Consider the following 17,699-nt stretch of genomic DNA (forward strand, 5'->3'; position numbering starts at 1 on the left):
GCAGTTTGTTTTTTTGATTCTGTAGGGTTTGGTTTGTTTTCCTTATGTCCTTCATCTGTATGATCATATTAGTGTTGGTTCTCTTGAGTATTTATTCCCCAAGGCAAAAAACCGTGGTTTCCTTGGTGTTCTAGAATATCCTTCCTAAAACCTTCCATTACTTACCCTACTCATCCCTTACAGAAGGCTTGAAGAAAGAGGGAAGCCTGTTACTTCAGTCAGTTTAGTAGCACTTAGCAGAGATGTGATTGCTTTAAGCAGCTATGTACTAGGTGCCAAGTTCTCACAATTAGTGAGAGACAGTCCCTGAGCCTAGGAACTCACTTTCTATCTAGAGGCGAAAGACAAGTAAATAATTTCAGTGGTATTTGCTAAGTATTATTATAGAGGATTTTCAAGGTGCTTTGGGAGCACAAAGGAAGAGTAAATTCAGCATTGGGTGAGTGTGGTCAGGGAAGGCTTCCTGGAACATACATGAGCTTAGTCTTAAGGGATGTCAGTCACCAGCCAACAGAAGGAAGAGGATCCTAGATGTGTGAAGTCATAAGGATATGGAACATCGTAGTGTTATGGAGGGGCTGTCATAAGCAGTTTGCTGTTGTTGGATAGCATGAAGTGTAGAGTGGAGTGTGTGAGATGGACTGGAAAGGTAAGCAGGGACTTGGTCACAGTAGGCTTTGGAAGCTTTTCTGAAGAGTGTGGTCTTCACTCTAAAGGCAGAGGAGAGCCACTGAAGGATTAACAGCAGCTCTGCATTTTAGATAGACGTATCATTATGGCAGTGATGTGAAGCATGTGAAAGGCACAGGTCTGGAAGTGGAGAGACAAGGTACAAGGCTGTTGAAATAGGTCCGGGTAAAGGAGACGGAGGTCTGAACTGTGGCGGTGGGAGTGCAATGGAGAGAAGAGGAGGTGGGCAAGTGTTCAGGGGAGAAGGTGGCAGGACCTGGCAACTGACTTGGGGAGAGGGAGAAATCACTGGATTTGGTAATAAGGAAGGTCATTGGTGACCCGAAAGAGAGCTAACTCTGGGGCATGGTCAGATAAAAGCCAGGGTTTAATGTGTTAAGGAGTGACTGAAAAGTGAGGGAGTGTAGACAGTGAATACAGGCTCTTTCAAGAAGTTTATGTAAGAAGACAGAATTCATAGTATTGAGGTAGTTGAGGTCCACTCTTGAAATTCTCATGATGTTCTGCTCCTGGTTCTAGTTGACCACCTTTATGGGCTCTCTTCCTCTTTGTGTCCCTTCAGTGTTGCTGGGGGCTCCATCTCTAACCTTAGCTGTTCTTACTGCATGTGCTCTTTCTGGCTGGATCTTATTTAGTCACACCTTCAATTACCACCTATATGTACGTGATCCCCAAATCTGTGTTTGCGGTTCAGTCTGATATATATAGCTGTGCATTGGGTTTCTCTTTTGCTGTATATCTGAGGCACCTCAAAAGCGAGGTATTCAAAACTGAGCTCATCAGCCTCGGCTCCCCTAACCTGCTCTTCCTCTTATGTTCTGTCCTGCTTAGTGCAGCCTCATTCATCTGGTCATTAAAAGTATTAACCTGCAAGGTAAGCGTACCTCCTCCTCCTTTGCTCTTACATAGCTAATCTGTCACTAAGTCTCCTTTATCATTGCTTTCATCATCTGTTGCCTATACCCTTGAGTAACTTTCCTGCCTCCAGTCTCCTCCAGAGTGACCTCTTTGAAATACGGTTTCTGCTCCTGTTTTAAAACTATCCCTACTGGATGAAATCTGAGTTTTTTTTTTTTTTTAAGATTTTATTTATTTAAAGAGAGAGAGAGACAGCGAGAGAGGGAACACAAGCAGGGGGAGTGGGAGAGGGAGAAGCAGGCTTCCCGCTGAGCAGGGAGCCCGATTTGGGGCTCGATCCCAGGGTCCTGGGATCATGACCTGAGCCGAAGGCAGTCGCCTAACCAACTGAGCTACCCAGGTGCCCCGAAATCTGAGCTTTTTAACTCTGTCTCGTGCTGTTCCCTTCGTCATACCAGTAGGCTCTAGCCATACCAGTTTGCCTCTGGTTCCCTCCATGTAGCAAGCTATTTCTTATTTTTGCACCTTTGTTCTTGTTAGTCATGTTGTGCTCTGTCCTGAAATGCTTCCTGACCTTTCTGGCCTTCCCTTCCTCCAACTCTGTGGTTAGCTCTATCTTTTCAGACTTAGCTTAGGGGCTACCTCCACAAAGCCTTTCCTGACCATTCCTGTTCATCCCTTTCCCAAGTTGAGTAAGATCCCCATTCTGTTTCTAAGATACCCAATGCATATCTCCACCACAGTTTGTCGCTTTTTATTTTAATTATTGGTATAAATGTCTCCTCCACTAGTCGGAGTTCATGAGAACAGATGCTATGTCATACTCATTTTCATGAAACAGTGCCTAGTATATACAAGCACAGCTCAGAGATAATTGGGGGTCTGGTTTCAGACCACCACAATTAAGTGAATATGACAGATACATTTTTTGGTTTCCCAGTGTGTATAAAAGTTATATGTATACTGTACCATCATTTACTAAGTGTGCAATAGCATTATGTCTAAAAAAACCCCCAATGTATACACCTTAATTAAAAATACTTAATTGCTAAAAAATGATAACTGTCATTTGAGCTTTCATGAGTCATAATCTTTTTGCTCGTGGAGGGTCCTGCCTCGATGTGGTTGGCTGAGCAGGGTGGAGGTTGCTGAAGGCTGGGGTGGCTGTCACAAGTTCTTAAAATAAGACAGCAGTGAGGTTCGCTACATCATATGACTCTTCCTTTCATGAATGATTTCTTTGTAGCGTGCAGTGCTGTTTGATAGCATTTTACCCACAGTAGAACTTCTTTCAGAATTGGAATCCATCCTCCCATATCTTGCCACAGCTTTATTAGCTACGTGTATGTAACATTCTAAATTCTTTGTTGTCACTTCAGTGGTCTTCATAGCATCTTCACCAGGAGTAGATTCCATTTCAAGAAACTACTTTCTTGGGGCACCTGGGTGGCTCAGATGGTTAAGCGTCTGCCTTTGGCTCGGGTCATGATTCCAGGGTTCTAGGATCGAGCCCCACATCAGGCTCCTGGCTCAGCAGGGAGCCTGCTTCTCCCTCTCCCTCTGCCTCTCCCCCTGCTCATGCTCTCTCTCTCTTTGTATCTCTGTGTCTCAAATGAATAAATAAAATCTTAAAAAAAAAAAAAGAAACTACTTTCTTTGCTCATCTGTAAGAAGCAACTCCTTGTCCATTCAAGTTTTATCATGAGATTGCAGCAGTGCAGTCCCATCTTCAGGCTCCACTTTTGATTCTAGTTCTCTTGCTGGTTCCACCACGTCTGCAGGTACTTTCTCCACTAAGGTCTTGAATCCCTCAAAGTCTACATGAGGGTTACAATCAAATTCTTCCCAGCTCCTGTTACTGTTGATATATTGACCTCTTCCTGTGAATCACAAATGTTCTTAATGGCATCGAGAATGGTGAATCCTTTCAATTTACTTTGCCCCCATCCATCAGAGGAATCACTATCTGTGGCAGCAATAACCTTACAAAATAATAAAACTTAAAGTCAAAATGACTCCTTGATCCACGGGCTGCAGAATGGATATAGTGTTAGCAGGCACAAAAACAACATTCTTCTCGTTGTCCATCTCCATCAGAGCTCTTGGGTGACCAGGTGCATTGTCAGTGAGAGGTAATATTTTGAAAGGAATCTTTTTTAATGAGCAGTAGGTCTGAATAGTGGGCTTAAAATATTCAGGAAATCATGTTGTAAAACAGCTATGCTGTCATCCAGGCTTTGTTTTTTTATTTACAGAGCTCAGGCAGAGTAGATTTAGCATAATTCGTAAGAGTCCCAGGGTTTTTTTTTTTTTTTTCATTTTTATTGTTATGTTAATCACCATACATTACATCATTAGTTTTTGATGTAGTGTTCCATGATTCATTGTTTGTGCATAACACCCAGTGCTCCACGCAGAACGTGCCCTCTTTAATACCCATCACCAGGCTAACCCATCCCCCCACCCCCCTCCCCTCTAGAACCCTCAGTTTGTTTTTCAGAGTCCATCGTCTCTCATGGTTCGTCTCCCCCTCTGACTTACTCCCCTTCATTCTTCCCCTCCTGCTATCTTCTTCTTCTTTTTTTTTTCTTAACATATATTGCATTATTTGTTTCAGAAGTACAGATCTGTAATTCAACAGTCTTGCACAATTCACAGCGCTCATCATAGCACATACCCTCCCCAATGTCTATCACCCAGCCACCCCATCCCTCCCACCCCCCACCACTCCAGCAACCCTCAGTTTGTTTCCTGAGATTAAGAATTCCTCATATCAGTGAGGTCATATGATACATGTCTTTCTCTGATTGACTTATTTCACTCAGCATAACACCCTCCAGTTCCATCTACGTTGTTGCAGATGGCAAGATCTCATTCCTTTTTATGAGCCCCAGGATTTTTGGAGTAGTAAATGAGCAGTGGCTTCAACTTAAAGTCACCAGCTGCATTAACCCTTTAGCAAGAGTCTGCCTGTCTTTTGAAGCTTTGAAGCCAGGCAATGACTTCCCCCTCTCTAGAAAATCCTAGAGGCATCTTCTTCCAATAGAACACTGTTTCATCTACATTGAAAATTTGTTTAGTGGAGCCACCTTCACTGACTGTCTTAGCTAGATCTTCTGGAGTACTTGCTGCAGCTTCTACATCAGCACCTGCTGCTTTTCCTTCTGCTTCTATGTCATAGAGACAGCTTCTTTCCTTAAACCTCATGAACCAACCCCTCCAGCTTCAGACTTTTCTTCTGCAGCTTCCCCACCTCTCTCAGCGTTCACAGATTTGAAAAGCATTAGGGTCTTGCTCTGGATTAGGCTTTGGCTTAAAGGAATGTTATAGCTGCTTTGATCTTCTATCCAGACGACTAAAACTTTCTCCATTATCAGCAGTAAGGCTGTTTTGCTTCCTTATCATTTGTATGTTCCTTGGAGTAGCACTTTTAATTTTCTTCAGTAACTTTTCGTTTGCATTTACAGCCTGGCTAACTGGCGTGAGAGGTGTAGCTTTCGGCCTGTCTTGGCTTTTGACATGCTTTCCTCACTAAGCTTAATCATTTTTCTAGCTTTTGATTTAAAGTGAGATGTGTGACTCTTCCTTTTACTTGAACACTTAGAGGCCACTGTAGGGTCATTAATTGGCCTAATTTCAGTATTGCTGTGTCTCAGAGACTAGGGATGCTAGAGGAGAGGGAGAGATGGGGAAATGGCCAGTCAGTGGAGCAATCAGAACACATAACGTTTTATCGACTAAGTTTGCCATTTTATAGGGGCACAATTGGTGGCACCCACAAACAATTTACAATAGTTACATCAAAGATCACTGATTGAAGATCACCATAGCAAATAATGAGACAGTTTGAAATACTGCAAGAGTTACCAAAATGTGACAGAGGCATGAAGTGAGCAAATGCTGTGGGAAAAATGGCACCGATAGACTTGCTTGATGCAGGGTTGCCACAAACCTTCAGTTTGTAAAAAACGCATTCTGTGAAGTGTGCAATAAAGTGAAGTGCAGTTAAATGAGATATGCCTGTAATGAGAATTCACTAAATGCTTGTGTAATGAATGGATAAATTATAAGATGTAGACATCAGCTGAGAGTGTGTTGGGCCTGTGGAGTGGTAAATGTTTGAAACAGTTGTCAAAAGAGTGGTGAAGGGTCTGAACAGGAACTAATAAAAGGATGAATTATGTATTTTCGCTTTTTGATTCTATTGCGTATGCCTTAAATATTTTCACATGATTGCCTTACTTTCCTCCTTATTCATTAGATTGTGAACTCTTCCCTTTTTTCAAAAATAAATGTCCAGTTCAGGATTCTGGCTGATCGGTGTCTCTTGATTTCAGATCCAATGGATTTGAGCAGAAGCGCTTTGCCAGGCTTGCCAGCAAGAAGGCGGTGGAGGAACTTGCCTACAAGTGGAGTGTTGAGGATATGTAACTTTTCTGAGGCTGTGGGGTGGCTGTGGGTTGTGGTAGTGGACATAGGGCAGCCAGACATCCAGCTGTAACAGTTGTCTGCTAATAATCAGGGTCCACACAGACCAGCAACTTGAATGCCAGTTTTGACTACGGAAGAATATTTTGAGACCTGATGTTTGGACTGAGGCACCTGGACTTCTTAGGTGTGCCAACACTGGCTATTGCTGGCCGTCAGAGGAGGCGTTGATTTTTCAGTGTCCCAGGGTTTGTTCTTGGTTAGGGTTTTTCTTTTTTAATAAACATGCATTTATTTTTTCAAAATCATGTTCTTAACTGGGTATTCTGTTTTGGGGAAGAATACAAGCTAATGATGAACCCCGATGGATCTTGGAGGGTGGTGGTTGGATTTTTCATTAATGTAGAAAGCAGTGTGAGTAAAAACTTCAGCAATGGGTCCTTCCTCTTAGAAAATATGAATTAATGCTAAACTAAACTTAGGAATAGACATAGCTATTAGGAGACATGGTGTATGATAAAGGTAATGTCACAAATTAGTGAGGAAAAATAGGTAGTGGTGCTTAGAAAATTGGCTTATGTATGGATAAAAATAAAGTTGGATCCCTACCTCAAACCATATAAAACAAAGACATTCCAAAGCGATTAAAGATCTAAATGAAAGGCAAAATGTTAAAGCCAGTAGGAAAAATCAGAGAATGTCATTGTGACCTTGGGGTGAGGGTAGGTTTGTTAAGTAAGATCCCCAAGGCAGAATCCATAAGATTTGATACCTTCGACTACTTCATAATTAACGATTTCTGGTTAATAAAGCATCTCACAGTCAAAGCTAAAGATGTATATAGATTAGGAGAAATATTTGCAAAGTTTAAAACTGACAAGGGATTGCATACGTAAAAGACTAATATAGAAGGAACTACTGTAAATCAGAAAGAAAAACAAAACACAAAATAAGGGGTGCCTGGGTGGCTCAGTCAGTTAAGCATCTGCCTTCAGCTCAGGTCATGATCTTAGGGTCCTGGGATCGAGCACCGCATTGGGCTCTCTGCTCAGCAAGGAGTCTGCTTCTCCTTCTCCTTCTCCCTCTGTGCTCACTCACTCGCTCTCAAATAAATAAAATTAAAAAAAACAAAAATGGACAAAAAATATAAATAGGTAAAATCTAAAGGGAAAACCAGAATGACTAATAAGTATATCACCTCATTGGTAATTAGAGAAACAAAATAAAATGTTAGTATGTTTCAACTTTATATCTATTGGTTTGGCAAAAGTAAGAGACTGAGCTCTCATGGGGGATGAGAACTTACGGGGAGTTTCAACTGGTGCATCCGTTCTGGAGAACAAATGGGCAACACTTAATTGGAATTAAGTAATATCTTGGATGCAGTATTATGTATAAGAGTGTGTCTCTGGAGCTATACTGCCTGAGTTTGAATCCCCGCTATGTCTTTTACTAACTGTGTGATCTTGGTAAGCTACTTAACTTCTTTGTGCCTTAGTTTCTTCATCTGTGAAATGAAGATAATCGTACGTACCTCATCATAGGTTTATTGTGAGCTTAGAACAGTGCTTGCACATAGTGTGTGTCACAAAATTGTTGGCTGTTACTATTTTTGTCTTCCTATTCATCAAGTATTAATAGCCAGCTTCCAGGATGGCCCCTGATGATTCCTGACTCTTGGTATTCAAGTCCTGTATAGTCTGCTCCCATAATGAATAGGGCTGTCCTGTGTAACCAATAGGATGTACTGGAAGCATGTGACTTCTGAGGCTAGGTCATAAAAGACACTGAATCTGTCTTGTACTTTCCTGGATCCCTTGCTCTGGAAGAAGCTGGCTGCCATGTCATGAGAACACTCAAGCAGCCATCTGGAGAGGTCTGTGTGGAAAGGAACTAAGGCCTCTCACCAGTATATGGCACTGAGTTACCCATCAGTGTGAGTGACCCACCTTGGAAGTGGATATTCTCCCTCCATTCAAACCTTTAGATGAATGTGGCCCCAGTCGACATGTGACCACAACCTCATGAGAGATCCTGAGCCAGAATCACTTAGCTATAAATTCTTGACCCAAAGAAAGAGCGAGATAATAGTGTTCATTTTTTAAAAAAGATTGTTTATTTCTTTGAGAGTGAGAGAGCACAAACAGGGGGAGCGGCAGGCAGAGGGAGAGGGAGAAGCAGGCTCCCCACTGAGCGGGGACCCTGATGCGGGTCTTGATCCCCGGACCCCAGGATCATGACCTGAGCCAAAGGCAGAAGCTTAACCGACTGAGCCACCCAGGTGCCCCTAGGTGTTCATTTTTTTTAAAAGCTTTATTGAGATATAACTCACACACCATACAGTTTACTCATTTCCCATGAAGTATAGTTCAGTGGTTTTTAGATATCACAGGGTTGTGCACCTATCACCACAATTAATTTTAAAACATTTGGATCACTCTGTGAGTATAAGAACTTTGTATCCATTAGCATCCATCACTCCCCACTTGTCCCCACCTCCCCCATCCCCTGGCAACTACTGATCTAATCTCTGTCTCTAGATTTGCCTATTAGAGACATTTCATGTAGTATGTGAATGGGGCTGTCATACAGTATGTGGCCTTTTGTGTCTCTTTTCACTGAGCATAATGTTTTTGAGTTTCATCTGTGTTATAGTACATATCAAGTCCTTCATTCCTCCTTTTGGTTGAATAATATTCACTTGTATGGATAGCATACATTTTATTCATTTATTAGTTGATGGACCCATTTGAGTTGTTTCTACTTCTGGCCTGTCGTGAATGATGCTGCTGTGAACATTTATGTACAAGTTTTTGTATGGGCATACATTTTCATTTCTCTTGGAATCGAATTGCTAGGTCATAAGGTAACCCCATGTTTAACTTTTTAGGAACTGCCAAACTTCCAAAGCAGCATATGAGAGTTCCAGTTTCTCCATACCTTTGCCAACACCTGTTACTCTCTGCCTTAATTGACGGCCGTGCTTGTGGGTGTGAAGTGGTCACACTTTCCTAATGCCTGATGTTGTTTAACATTTTTATATATCTTCTTTGGAGAAATGTTTATTCAAATCCTTTGCCCATTTTTCAGTTGGATTGTCATGCGTACATGTGCACATACACACACATATACACACAGACACACTCTTATGTAGAGTTCTTTATCTATTCTGGTTTCAAGTCTCTTATCAGATACATGGTTTACCAACATTTTCTCTCATTCTGTGGGTGTTATTGTTTGAAGCTGCTGAGTTTTGAGGTAATTTGTTATACGGCAGTAGGTAACTAATGCATTAGTATGTGTATACATCAAAGCAGTTCCATTCCTGGCTATAGCCTTCAGAGAAACCTGCACAGATCCACAAGGAGTCACATAAAAGGATGTTTATGTATAGTTTGGGTAGCAAGAAGCTGGAAGCAACTTAGACGTCTGTCCCTAAGGGAATTGATAAATGAAATGTGGCATATGCATATGATAGAATATTATAAAAGCAGTCAGATGCAGGCTGTTAGGAACTGCTGTGACATGATAGACTCCAGGTGAGGAAAATAAAGAAGAATTCAATTTACAGCAAAACCCAGCTAAGTAAATTAAACACCCTAAGCAACATTTTTTTAAGGAGTTTATATACACCTTAACTCACTGGAATAGGGTCTATGGGAGGGGACAGAATGGGACTGGAAGGGGGAATGATGGAGGGAAAGGAAAACAGAAGACAGGCCTTGCGTGGATGAATGTGGCATGTGGTCATCTCAGTTCCGTGCACCTGAGGCCCCCGAACACGGATCCAGAAGCAAGGTCTTGCTCTAATGGAATTGACATTTTGCACTGTGTTAGGCTAAACTGTCATGACAGCCACCAAATAGACTAACTTATCACAATAGAATTTTTTTTTTCTCCTTCTTCACTCATGTAAGGTCCAGGGTAGTTTCAGATTGGGGTAGTGGTAGGGGCAGTCTTTTAGGGCTGATGCCAATGCTAACACAGCCTCCAAGGTTGCTTTGGGTGGTGTCATTTTAGTGAGTCGAGCAGAGCTTGGGAAATTGCTTAGCAGATATAACGGGCCAGCTCTAGAAGTGGTGCAAACTTCCACTCACACTCTGTTGGCTAAAACTTAGTTGCATGGTCCCCCTAATTCAAGAGAGCCTCAGAAATGTAATGCACACCCAGGAAGAAGGGAAAAATGGATGTTTATGGACAGCTCTGGTCTCTGCTGCAGTGTGTACTTCTCAGACCCCTAACTGTCCATCCTCCAACCATCTGAGACATATGTGGATTTTGAAGCAATTTTGAAATCTGGAAATTCCCAAAGGGTCTCTGTTCTCTAACTGGAGAGTCTCAGCTGGAGTCACTGCTAAGTTGGAGATGTCTCTTCCTTCACTCTAGGTAGTAGCTGTCAGAGAAGTGCTTAGGCAGAGAGATGAAGGGTAAGCTGGAATTGCGTCTAGAATCAGCATTTGTGAGTTGGAGGTATGTCAGAGAGGAGACAAGGTCAGAAAACAAACTCGAAGGTTCTACAGTTAGCATGAAACAGAGCTGGGACTAGAACCTAGTGTCCTACTGCCTTTCTGGTCCTTTGGCTCCTTGCTGTAAACATTATGTAAAAAGGCCCAAGGTTAGAACATTAGTGGCGAAACTGGTGAAATCCAAATAAAGTCTTGAGTTTATTTCCTAGAAATATGCCATTGTTAATCTCTTAATTTTGGCAAGTGTACCATAGTTATATAAGCAGTTTGTTAACAGTCAAGAACTTTGGGTAAAGAGTAATAAAACAAAACTCTCTATATCTTTACAACTTGTAAGTTAAATTTTTTTCCAAAATAACAAGCTTATTTTACAAAAAGGCCCCAGTGAATATTGGCTCTGGGCCCTGGACCTACTCTTAAGTTACTAGTACTTTGGAGTTTATACTTTTGCAAGCTGTTTTGTAAGCCATCCCCTTTCCTTAGCCAGAAATGGCAGTGAATACATTCAACTCCTAGCCCTTTGTCACAACTCTTGTACACAGCTGGGTTTTATTGCCACATGGGTTCAGGTTTTAACTTCATTTTAGTTGGGCCCCACACTTTCTGAGGAACAATTTACTTTAGGAGGCTATTTATGGACTGAATGGCAAGCCCCCCACATTCCCATGTTGAAATCCTAGCCCCAAGGTGATGGTATTAGGAAGTAGGAACTTTGGGAGGTGATTAGGTCCTGAGGGTGGAGCCTCATGAATGAGATTAGTGACCTTGTAAAAGAGACCCCAGAGAGCTCCCTTGTTCTTTCTACCGTGTGAGGACACAGAGAGAAGCTGGCCTCTGAATCAGGAAGCCAGCCCTTGCCAGACACCAAATCAAGCTGCTAGTGTCTTGATCTTGGCCCCTCCACCCAGCCTCCAGACCTGTGAGAAAGAAGTATATGTTGTTTAAGCACCCCCAGTCTATGGTATTTTTGGTATAGCAACCTGAAGTACAGCAGCCTAATTAAGACAGGCTCCAATTTTTTTTGGAAACCTTAAGCCACATTTATTTTTTTCCTTAACAAAGGAATCTGTTTTCAAGCAGAGACTGAGGCGGAAGGGAAGCAGATAGATTCTACTGTAGGTGAGCTCTGTGTTTGGTAGGCATTGGTGAAAACTTATAAATTCCTTCTCCCTCCGATTTCTCTGCCTTTGTGTGCGTGAGCACAGCACATCCTCCCGGGCAGAGGACCTTCAAGCCTGTCCGGCGCGTGGCTGGCTGTCATTTCCTGGGCTGGCTACTAGAGGGCAGTGTGATATGCCTTTTCCTGACTCGGGGAAAGGAGGGCCCTGGGTCTGTTGTTCGAAGTAGTAAGCCTTAGCATCTCTCAAGGATATGGCTGGTTACATTCGGTTGCCTCTTCCACTGCTTATCCCTCCCTTAAAACCAGAAACATAATCCTGTTTTCAATATCGTAAATATTTTTTTTAAGTTTTTTTTTTTTTAAGATTTTATTTATTTATTTGAGAGAGAGAGAGAGAGTACATGAGAGGGGGGAGGGCCAGAGGGAGAAGCAGACACCCTGCTGAGCAGGGAGCCCGATGCGGGACTCAGTCCTGGAACTCCAGGATCATGACCTGAGCTGAAGGCAGTCGCTTAACCAACTGAGCCACCCAGGCGCCCTCAATATCGTAAATATTTTTAAGAGAGAGACCTGATATTTAGATTTTGATCACAATCTCCCTTAGGCTTTGGGGTACTTTCTCCACGTGGCAGATTTTGTTTGTTTGCTTGAATCAAATTCAGACCCTCTTGTTCTCCTTCCTTTCCCATGCCGCTTTCTCCACTCTGAAATTTAGACCCCAGCAGCAGTGAGCAAAACTAAAAACCACCAAATTATACACCTTAAAAGGGTGAATTTTATGATATGTGAATTATAATCTCAAAGAATGTAAAGGGAAAAAAAGCAGCAGTGAGCAGACACCGTAGCTCAGATAGAATGTAGTTCCTTGATGGTACTGACTTGAGAAAAGTCTCAATGCTTTGCCATTCATTTGTTAGAGGGAAACACCCTGACCTCAGACCTTCCAGGACACACAGTGCATTGTTCCTTTCTAACCAGGTTACTCACCCTTGGCTCAGGTAGTTTCAAAGACCTGGATTAGGGTTAGGGTGTGGCTGGGAAATCCCAGTGGGAAAGCTGAATCTAGCTGTGAGGTGGTTTTCGTGGGACCTTGGTTTTAAGTTGGAGTTGGTTAGGAGACGTGTGTCCTGAACTCTGCATTTTTACATGCGTTACTTGGGCAGTTTCTTTCCGCCATGATTATTACATTTGGGAGTTTTGAGTCCTGTTGTCCTAAGTACTTCTGGAGCTGGCTTTCAGGCAGGTGGACTGGCCTGTAAAAATAGGCAGAGAGATTAGGGCCAGGCTGGAGCTGAGTTGTGTCTCTCCCATGAAGCTGGCTTTTTTTTTTTTTTTTTTTTTGCCATGTGTATCTGGGAAGACTCAGTCTTTCCTTTGTACCTGAATGTTTTCCTTTGTTCAGTAGAGAAATTGTGTTTGGCTCCCATTTGATGCTGTTGACTTTGGGCTTACACAGGTTCAACCTTTCAGGAAACAAGGGCATGTAGGAGGTCCTGGTGGTCATTTGATCCTCAGTTGGTGCCCGTGAACCTACGCCCTTTTGAGGGGTCAGAGAGCAGTTGGAAAAGGAAAAGGAGCAAATCTTCCCCTCCCTGCATATTATGCTTAGCACCCTCTGTCAGCTAAGGAGTTACAAGGAGTCCCAGAGAAAAATGCAATGTCTGGTGCTTAGTAAGCAAGGTTTGTTTTCTTTTTCTTTTGGCAGAGGAGAAAACATTTGTGCAGAGAGGTTAACTTGCTCACAATTGCTCTAGGTTGGGAAAGATCCAGGATTTAAACATCAGACTCCTCTCCCAATGGTTCAGCCCCGACCCACCCTCAGGCCTGTAACAAGGTGAGAGGTGAAGGGGGGATCCAGGGGAAGACAGAAGTTCTTACCGGCAGCTTCTCATGGCCTCTGTGACGAGGGTCTCCATAGTGTACTTGGGAGAATTGCTTGCTGGCACTTTCAGTTTGTAACTTGGCTTTGAAGGCCCTGAGTGTGCTAGAGAGGCGCTTACCCTTGACTCTTTTTACCAAGGATTTGGGAGGAGGTAGATAAGGCATCTGGGAAGAGAGGAATGCTTGTCTGGGGAAATAATAATATGATGATTTTAATTGCTATCTTTTGTTAAGTACTTACCACGTGTCAAACATACATTAAGTGCATATATACCTCACCTCTGTGGTCAGGGGCAAATATCAGAGTGCATAAGTGGCTGCAGATTCAGGAAAGTAAAATTTCTGGATTTCCCAAGAATAGTGGGGTTGGGGTGTTCTGGCAGGGTAAACTGTCTCCCTTGTTCGCTGTGTACCCCCATCTCCCTTCTTGGTTTGAGGGAGTAGTTGAGACCTTCATGCTGATTACCTCTTTTTTTTTTTTTAAAGATTTTATTTATTTATTAGAGAGAATGAGAGATAGAGAGCATGAGAGGGAAGAGGGTCAGAGGGAGAAGCAGACTCCCCGCTGAGCAGGGAGCGTGATGTGGGACTCGATCCCGGGACTCCAGGATCATGACCTGAGCCGAAGGCAGTCGCTTAACCAACTGAGCCACCCAGGCGCCCTGATTACCTCTTGACAGAGAGCTTGGGCACTTTACCCTAGTCACTGTGTCTCCATCAAACTTGGCAGTGTTCTTCCTACCCAGGAGGGTCATCTCCTGCTTCAGCCATCTTGGCCTCTGATGCTGATGCATAGTGGGCTGCCAGCCAGGGGCAGTGTCTTTCTGCACAGCCTGGATATATTTGCTACATGAGGTGAAAACATTTCTACAAGTCAGGACCTATACCTATGAACCAATCCAGGCATGCCAAATAGAGGGGCACTGTGCCATCTACATGCTTTTTTTTTTTTTTTTTTTTTTTGCTTTCATTTGTGTGTCTGCTTAAACTATACAGAGTATTTTCAGGTAATTTCAAATACAAATTTATTTCTTCCCTGAAAATAAAATTTTAATTTATTTTATCTCTGCTTCTTTTCACACTTCCCAGTTATCATGCTAAGACCCAGCAGAGAGGATGCAACACCTGCAGCCAAAGGATAGGGCAACGGAGAGCCTTTCTAAATCGTTCTGGTAGGCAGCTAGAGGCTATGGCTGAGAGAATGTGGTCTTGGGAAATGAGCTTGGAAGTGTGTATGTTGGGGTAGGGGGTGAAGAGCTCTCTCATTTGCTAGGTTGGCATCCCTGCTCCCTTCCCAGTGAAGGCTCTCCTTCCCTCCACCACTCTGGAATAGGACTCCATTTCTGTAACATTTGTGTGGCACCCTGTGCATATTCCCGGCTTTGCATCGGAGCGGGGCCTTCTAACCTTTCAGGGATGAGTCAGAGGGAGATAGAGGGCCATTCTGAGCCCCCAAGGGAAGCAGGCTTTAATAGGCAAGAAGCCAGGACAAGGCTGGGCAAGTGGAGTGCCTGATTCTCTGTAGTTTCCTGAGGACTGGATAAGCCTGCCTACTCTACCTCCTGGCATGCAGTTAGAGCTCATGTCTCCCAGAGATGAGGAGGGGAAGAGACTGACCCCCAGTTATGAACAGCATGCAGTTTGTCCTGGCCCAAAATTTGGGTGAAGTGAGGATGAAGTAAATCTGAACTAGTAGGAGATCCAAGATTCTGAAACAGTTAGTCCTTTGCTTTGTTGCCTTCTATTGCTATGTCTCTGAATTGGACAGAAGACTGAGTTCTGAATTATTACAAATCTTCCTTGACTTACAATGAGGTTACATCTCCCTAAACCTATTTGTAAGTTGAAAATATCAGAAGTGGAAAATGCATTTAATGCAGCTAAACTACTGAACGTCATAGCTTAGCCTAGCCTACCTTAGACGTGCTCAGCACACTTATTATTAGCCTATAGTTGGGCAACATCATCTAACACAAAGCCTACTTTATAATAAAGTATTGGATAGCTCATGTAGCTTTTTGAATACTGTACTGAAAGTGAAAACCAGAATGGTTGCATGTGTGCAGAAAGGTTGTCAGGGTGTTGGCTGTTGACCGTCATGATTGAGGGGCTGACTGGGAGCTGTGTTTTGCTGCCATGGCTCAGCATCACCAGAGAGTGTTGTACTGTGTATCGCTAGCTTGGGGAAAAGATCCAGATTAAAAACTTGAAGTACAGTTTCTTCTGAACGCATATCACTTTGGCACCATCATAAAGTCAAAAAATTTTAAGTCAGACCATCATAAGTTGGGGACTGTCTGTACCTTTCTCTTGGGCAATAGAGCCCTCCTCTGGCCCTTTCCTCCACAGCAACCCAGCAGCTTGCCAAGAGTTTTGGTTACTCACTCAATCCCCTGGCTGCTCTTGTTTGGGTCAGTTTTGAGGACTTGATTCCACCCTGAGGCTTGGAAGTTACTCTGGTATTGGCTGATATACTCCATGTAGCCTGGACGCATTTTTGGTGCTGTTTTTCTGCCCTGAATGTGAACTGGGAACATGGACTCGCCAAGAAGAGGGTTTCTGGAAGGAAATCTGATGAGTAGTGGTCATGTGGTAGTCACCTGAGGGAAGCAAGAAAGTGTGCAGAGGGCCTCCTCTGTGTGGGAAAGTCTTTTGAGAGTAAAGGTGGGGACCTGGACCCCAGCCTTGGCTCCTGCACAGCTGGTTCTATTTAACTAAACCTTTTATAATGGGAATAATAGACGCAAGTATAAGAGCATTGCCTCTCCCACCACTCTGACCTTCAGGGTTGTCTCCCCAAGCCCAGAACTAAAGCATTCTTAGTGTGGAATCCAGATTATCCTCCTACCCCTCTTTGGACCACCTGTGCTTTGAAAGCCTGGATGACAGGGCTGCCCATTAGTCCAGCCTAAACAGGAAGGAGGCTAGGCTAGGATGGGTTACTGGTGTGGTGCCCTCCCAGAGTAGTTCCAGCTGACCTTGTCGGCAGATATTGCCTGAAGGGCTCTTGAAGAGAGAGGGCTGGGGCCCTTGCTGCTTTCTGCATTCTGCGGGGCTGGTGGTTCCCAGCCCTGGGATCTGCCTGGGGGACAGGAGTGCCCCTGGGTAGGGTGAAGTGGGTGGGTTGGGAACAGAGGGTTTTATACAGAATGCCACTCCTCTATCCCCTGTTACTCTTTTTGTCCTCAGGCTAGGACTCACCTGAATGGGAGGACTTCTTCCCATGGTAAGTCATTGGCTCCTTCCTCCAGGGCTTGTAACATTCTCCATAGGTTGTGCTGAAGGGCAGCCGCTGAGGCTTGCAGTACTGGCTGAAGTAGCTTGGGGGCTGCAGCTGGGATGGAACCTTGGGAAGGGGCTCCAGGCGGTATTTAATATCTCCTGGGGCTATTTCCTCCTGGACTTCTGACTCGGGCAAAGCAAGCCCCCTGCTGCTGCTTCCCCACAGGGGGAAGTTAACTTTTGCCTCTTTGTTCACGGGGGTCCTTCTTATCTCCCCATCATGCATAGGGGGAAGTCAGTGGGGGATCAGTCTCCTAGAGAGTGAGGTCATCAAAGACTAGGCAGGTGCTACTTTCTAGCAAGTTACTTCACTTCTCTGAGCCACAGTTTGCTTATTTGTAAACTCACTTCCTGGGTTATTGAGAGGATCTGAAATAAAGTAGCCTAGTGTCTGGCGTGCAGGAGGTGCTTCATAAATAGTATCTTCTCCGAAAATGTTAACAGTAAGATATTTCCAGAGTGTTTCTGCTGTATCAATGGCTCGTGTCCCTGTTGGCTGCACTCTCCCTCCCCACTACCTCAACACCAGGTTGGCTGTTTTCTGGTTGGGTTTGGAGAGCTGGTGTGTCTTGCTGGGTGGGATTGAGGGCTGTGCTTTTTGAAGAAGGGTGGGCAAGTGGGCAGAGTCTTCTGTGCCCTGGAGAGGGGGTGTCCAGAGCAGGGGGAAGAGGAGTGAGGCTTCCCTTTTTGCTTCCTGGCCTCCTTCCCTTACCCGTTACCCCTGCTCTCCCCAGAGCTGGGGTGCTGCTTGTGGCCATGGTGTTCAGACAGGACCCAAACTGAGTTTATTTGGTGGAGGAGAGGGGATGCTTACTCTGCATTTAAGGGCATATGGCATTTCAAAAGCAGTTATTTTTAATGAGCATTTCAGGTCTTTACTTATTTATTTTTTGGCCTTGAAAGTAATGCTGGTTGCGAGAGGGGTGGCTTACAATGACATGGGTTAGTGGTGGACTCACCGATTGATGGGCCGA

General features: G+C 43.9%; 2 protein-coding genes across 2 annotated transcripts in view; one reads left to right on the top strand and one right to left on the bottom strand.

Annotated features, from left to right (window-relative positions):
• The window catches only part of BUD13 (BUD13 spliceosome associated protein), a 29,285-nt gene extending 23,004 nt beyond the window's left edge, over positions 1 to 6,281 (top strand). Inside the window, exon 10 of the mRNA XM_028105807.2 lies at positions 5,886 to 6,281. Coding sequence (XP_027961608.2) covers positions 5,886 to 5,979 — 94 coding nt within the window. The 3' untranslated portion in view covers positions 5,980 to 6,281. The remainder of the gene's footprint in view (positions 1 to 5,885) is intronic.
• A 6,392-nt stretch (positions 6,282 to 12,673) lies between these two features.
• On the bottom strand, positions 12,674 to 17,483 carry LOC148162689 (uncharacterized). The gene is given in 8 exon segments (XM_088017517.1): positions 12,674 to 12,815; positions 12,906 to 13,099; positions 13,441 to 13,608; positions 14,142 to 14,289; positions 15,829 to 16,001; positions 16,003 to 16,043; positions 16,645 to 16,852; positions 17,241 to 17,483. Coding segments are annotated over 8 exon segments (1,317 nt in total).
• Positions 17,484 to 17,699: the final 216 nt, after the last annotated feature.

Source organism: Eumetopias jubatus, unplaced genomic scaffold, assembly GCF_037043125.1.
Source record: "Eumetopias jubatus isolate StellerSeaLion01/CBP00866 unplaced genomic scaffold, mEumJub1_p1.0 scaffold_13, whole genome shotgun sequence".
Lineage (NCBI taxonomy): Eukaryota > Metazoa > Chordata > Mammalia > Carnivora > Otariidae > Eumetopias > Eumetopias jubatus.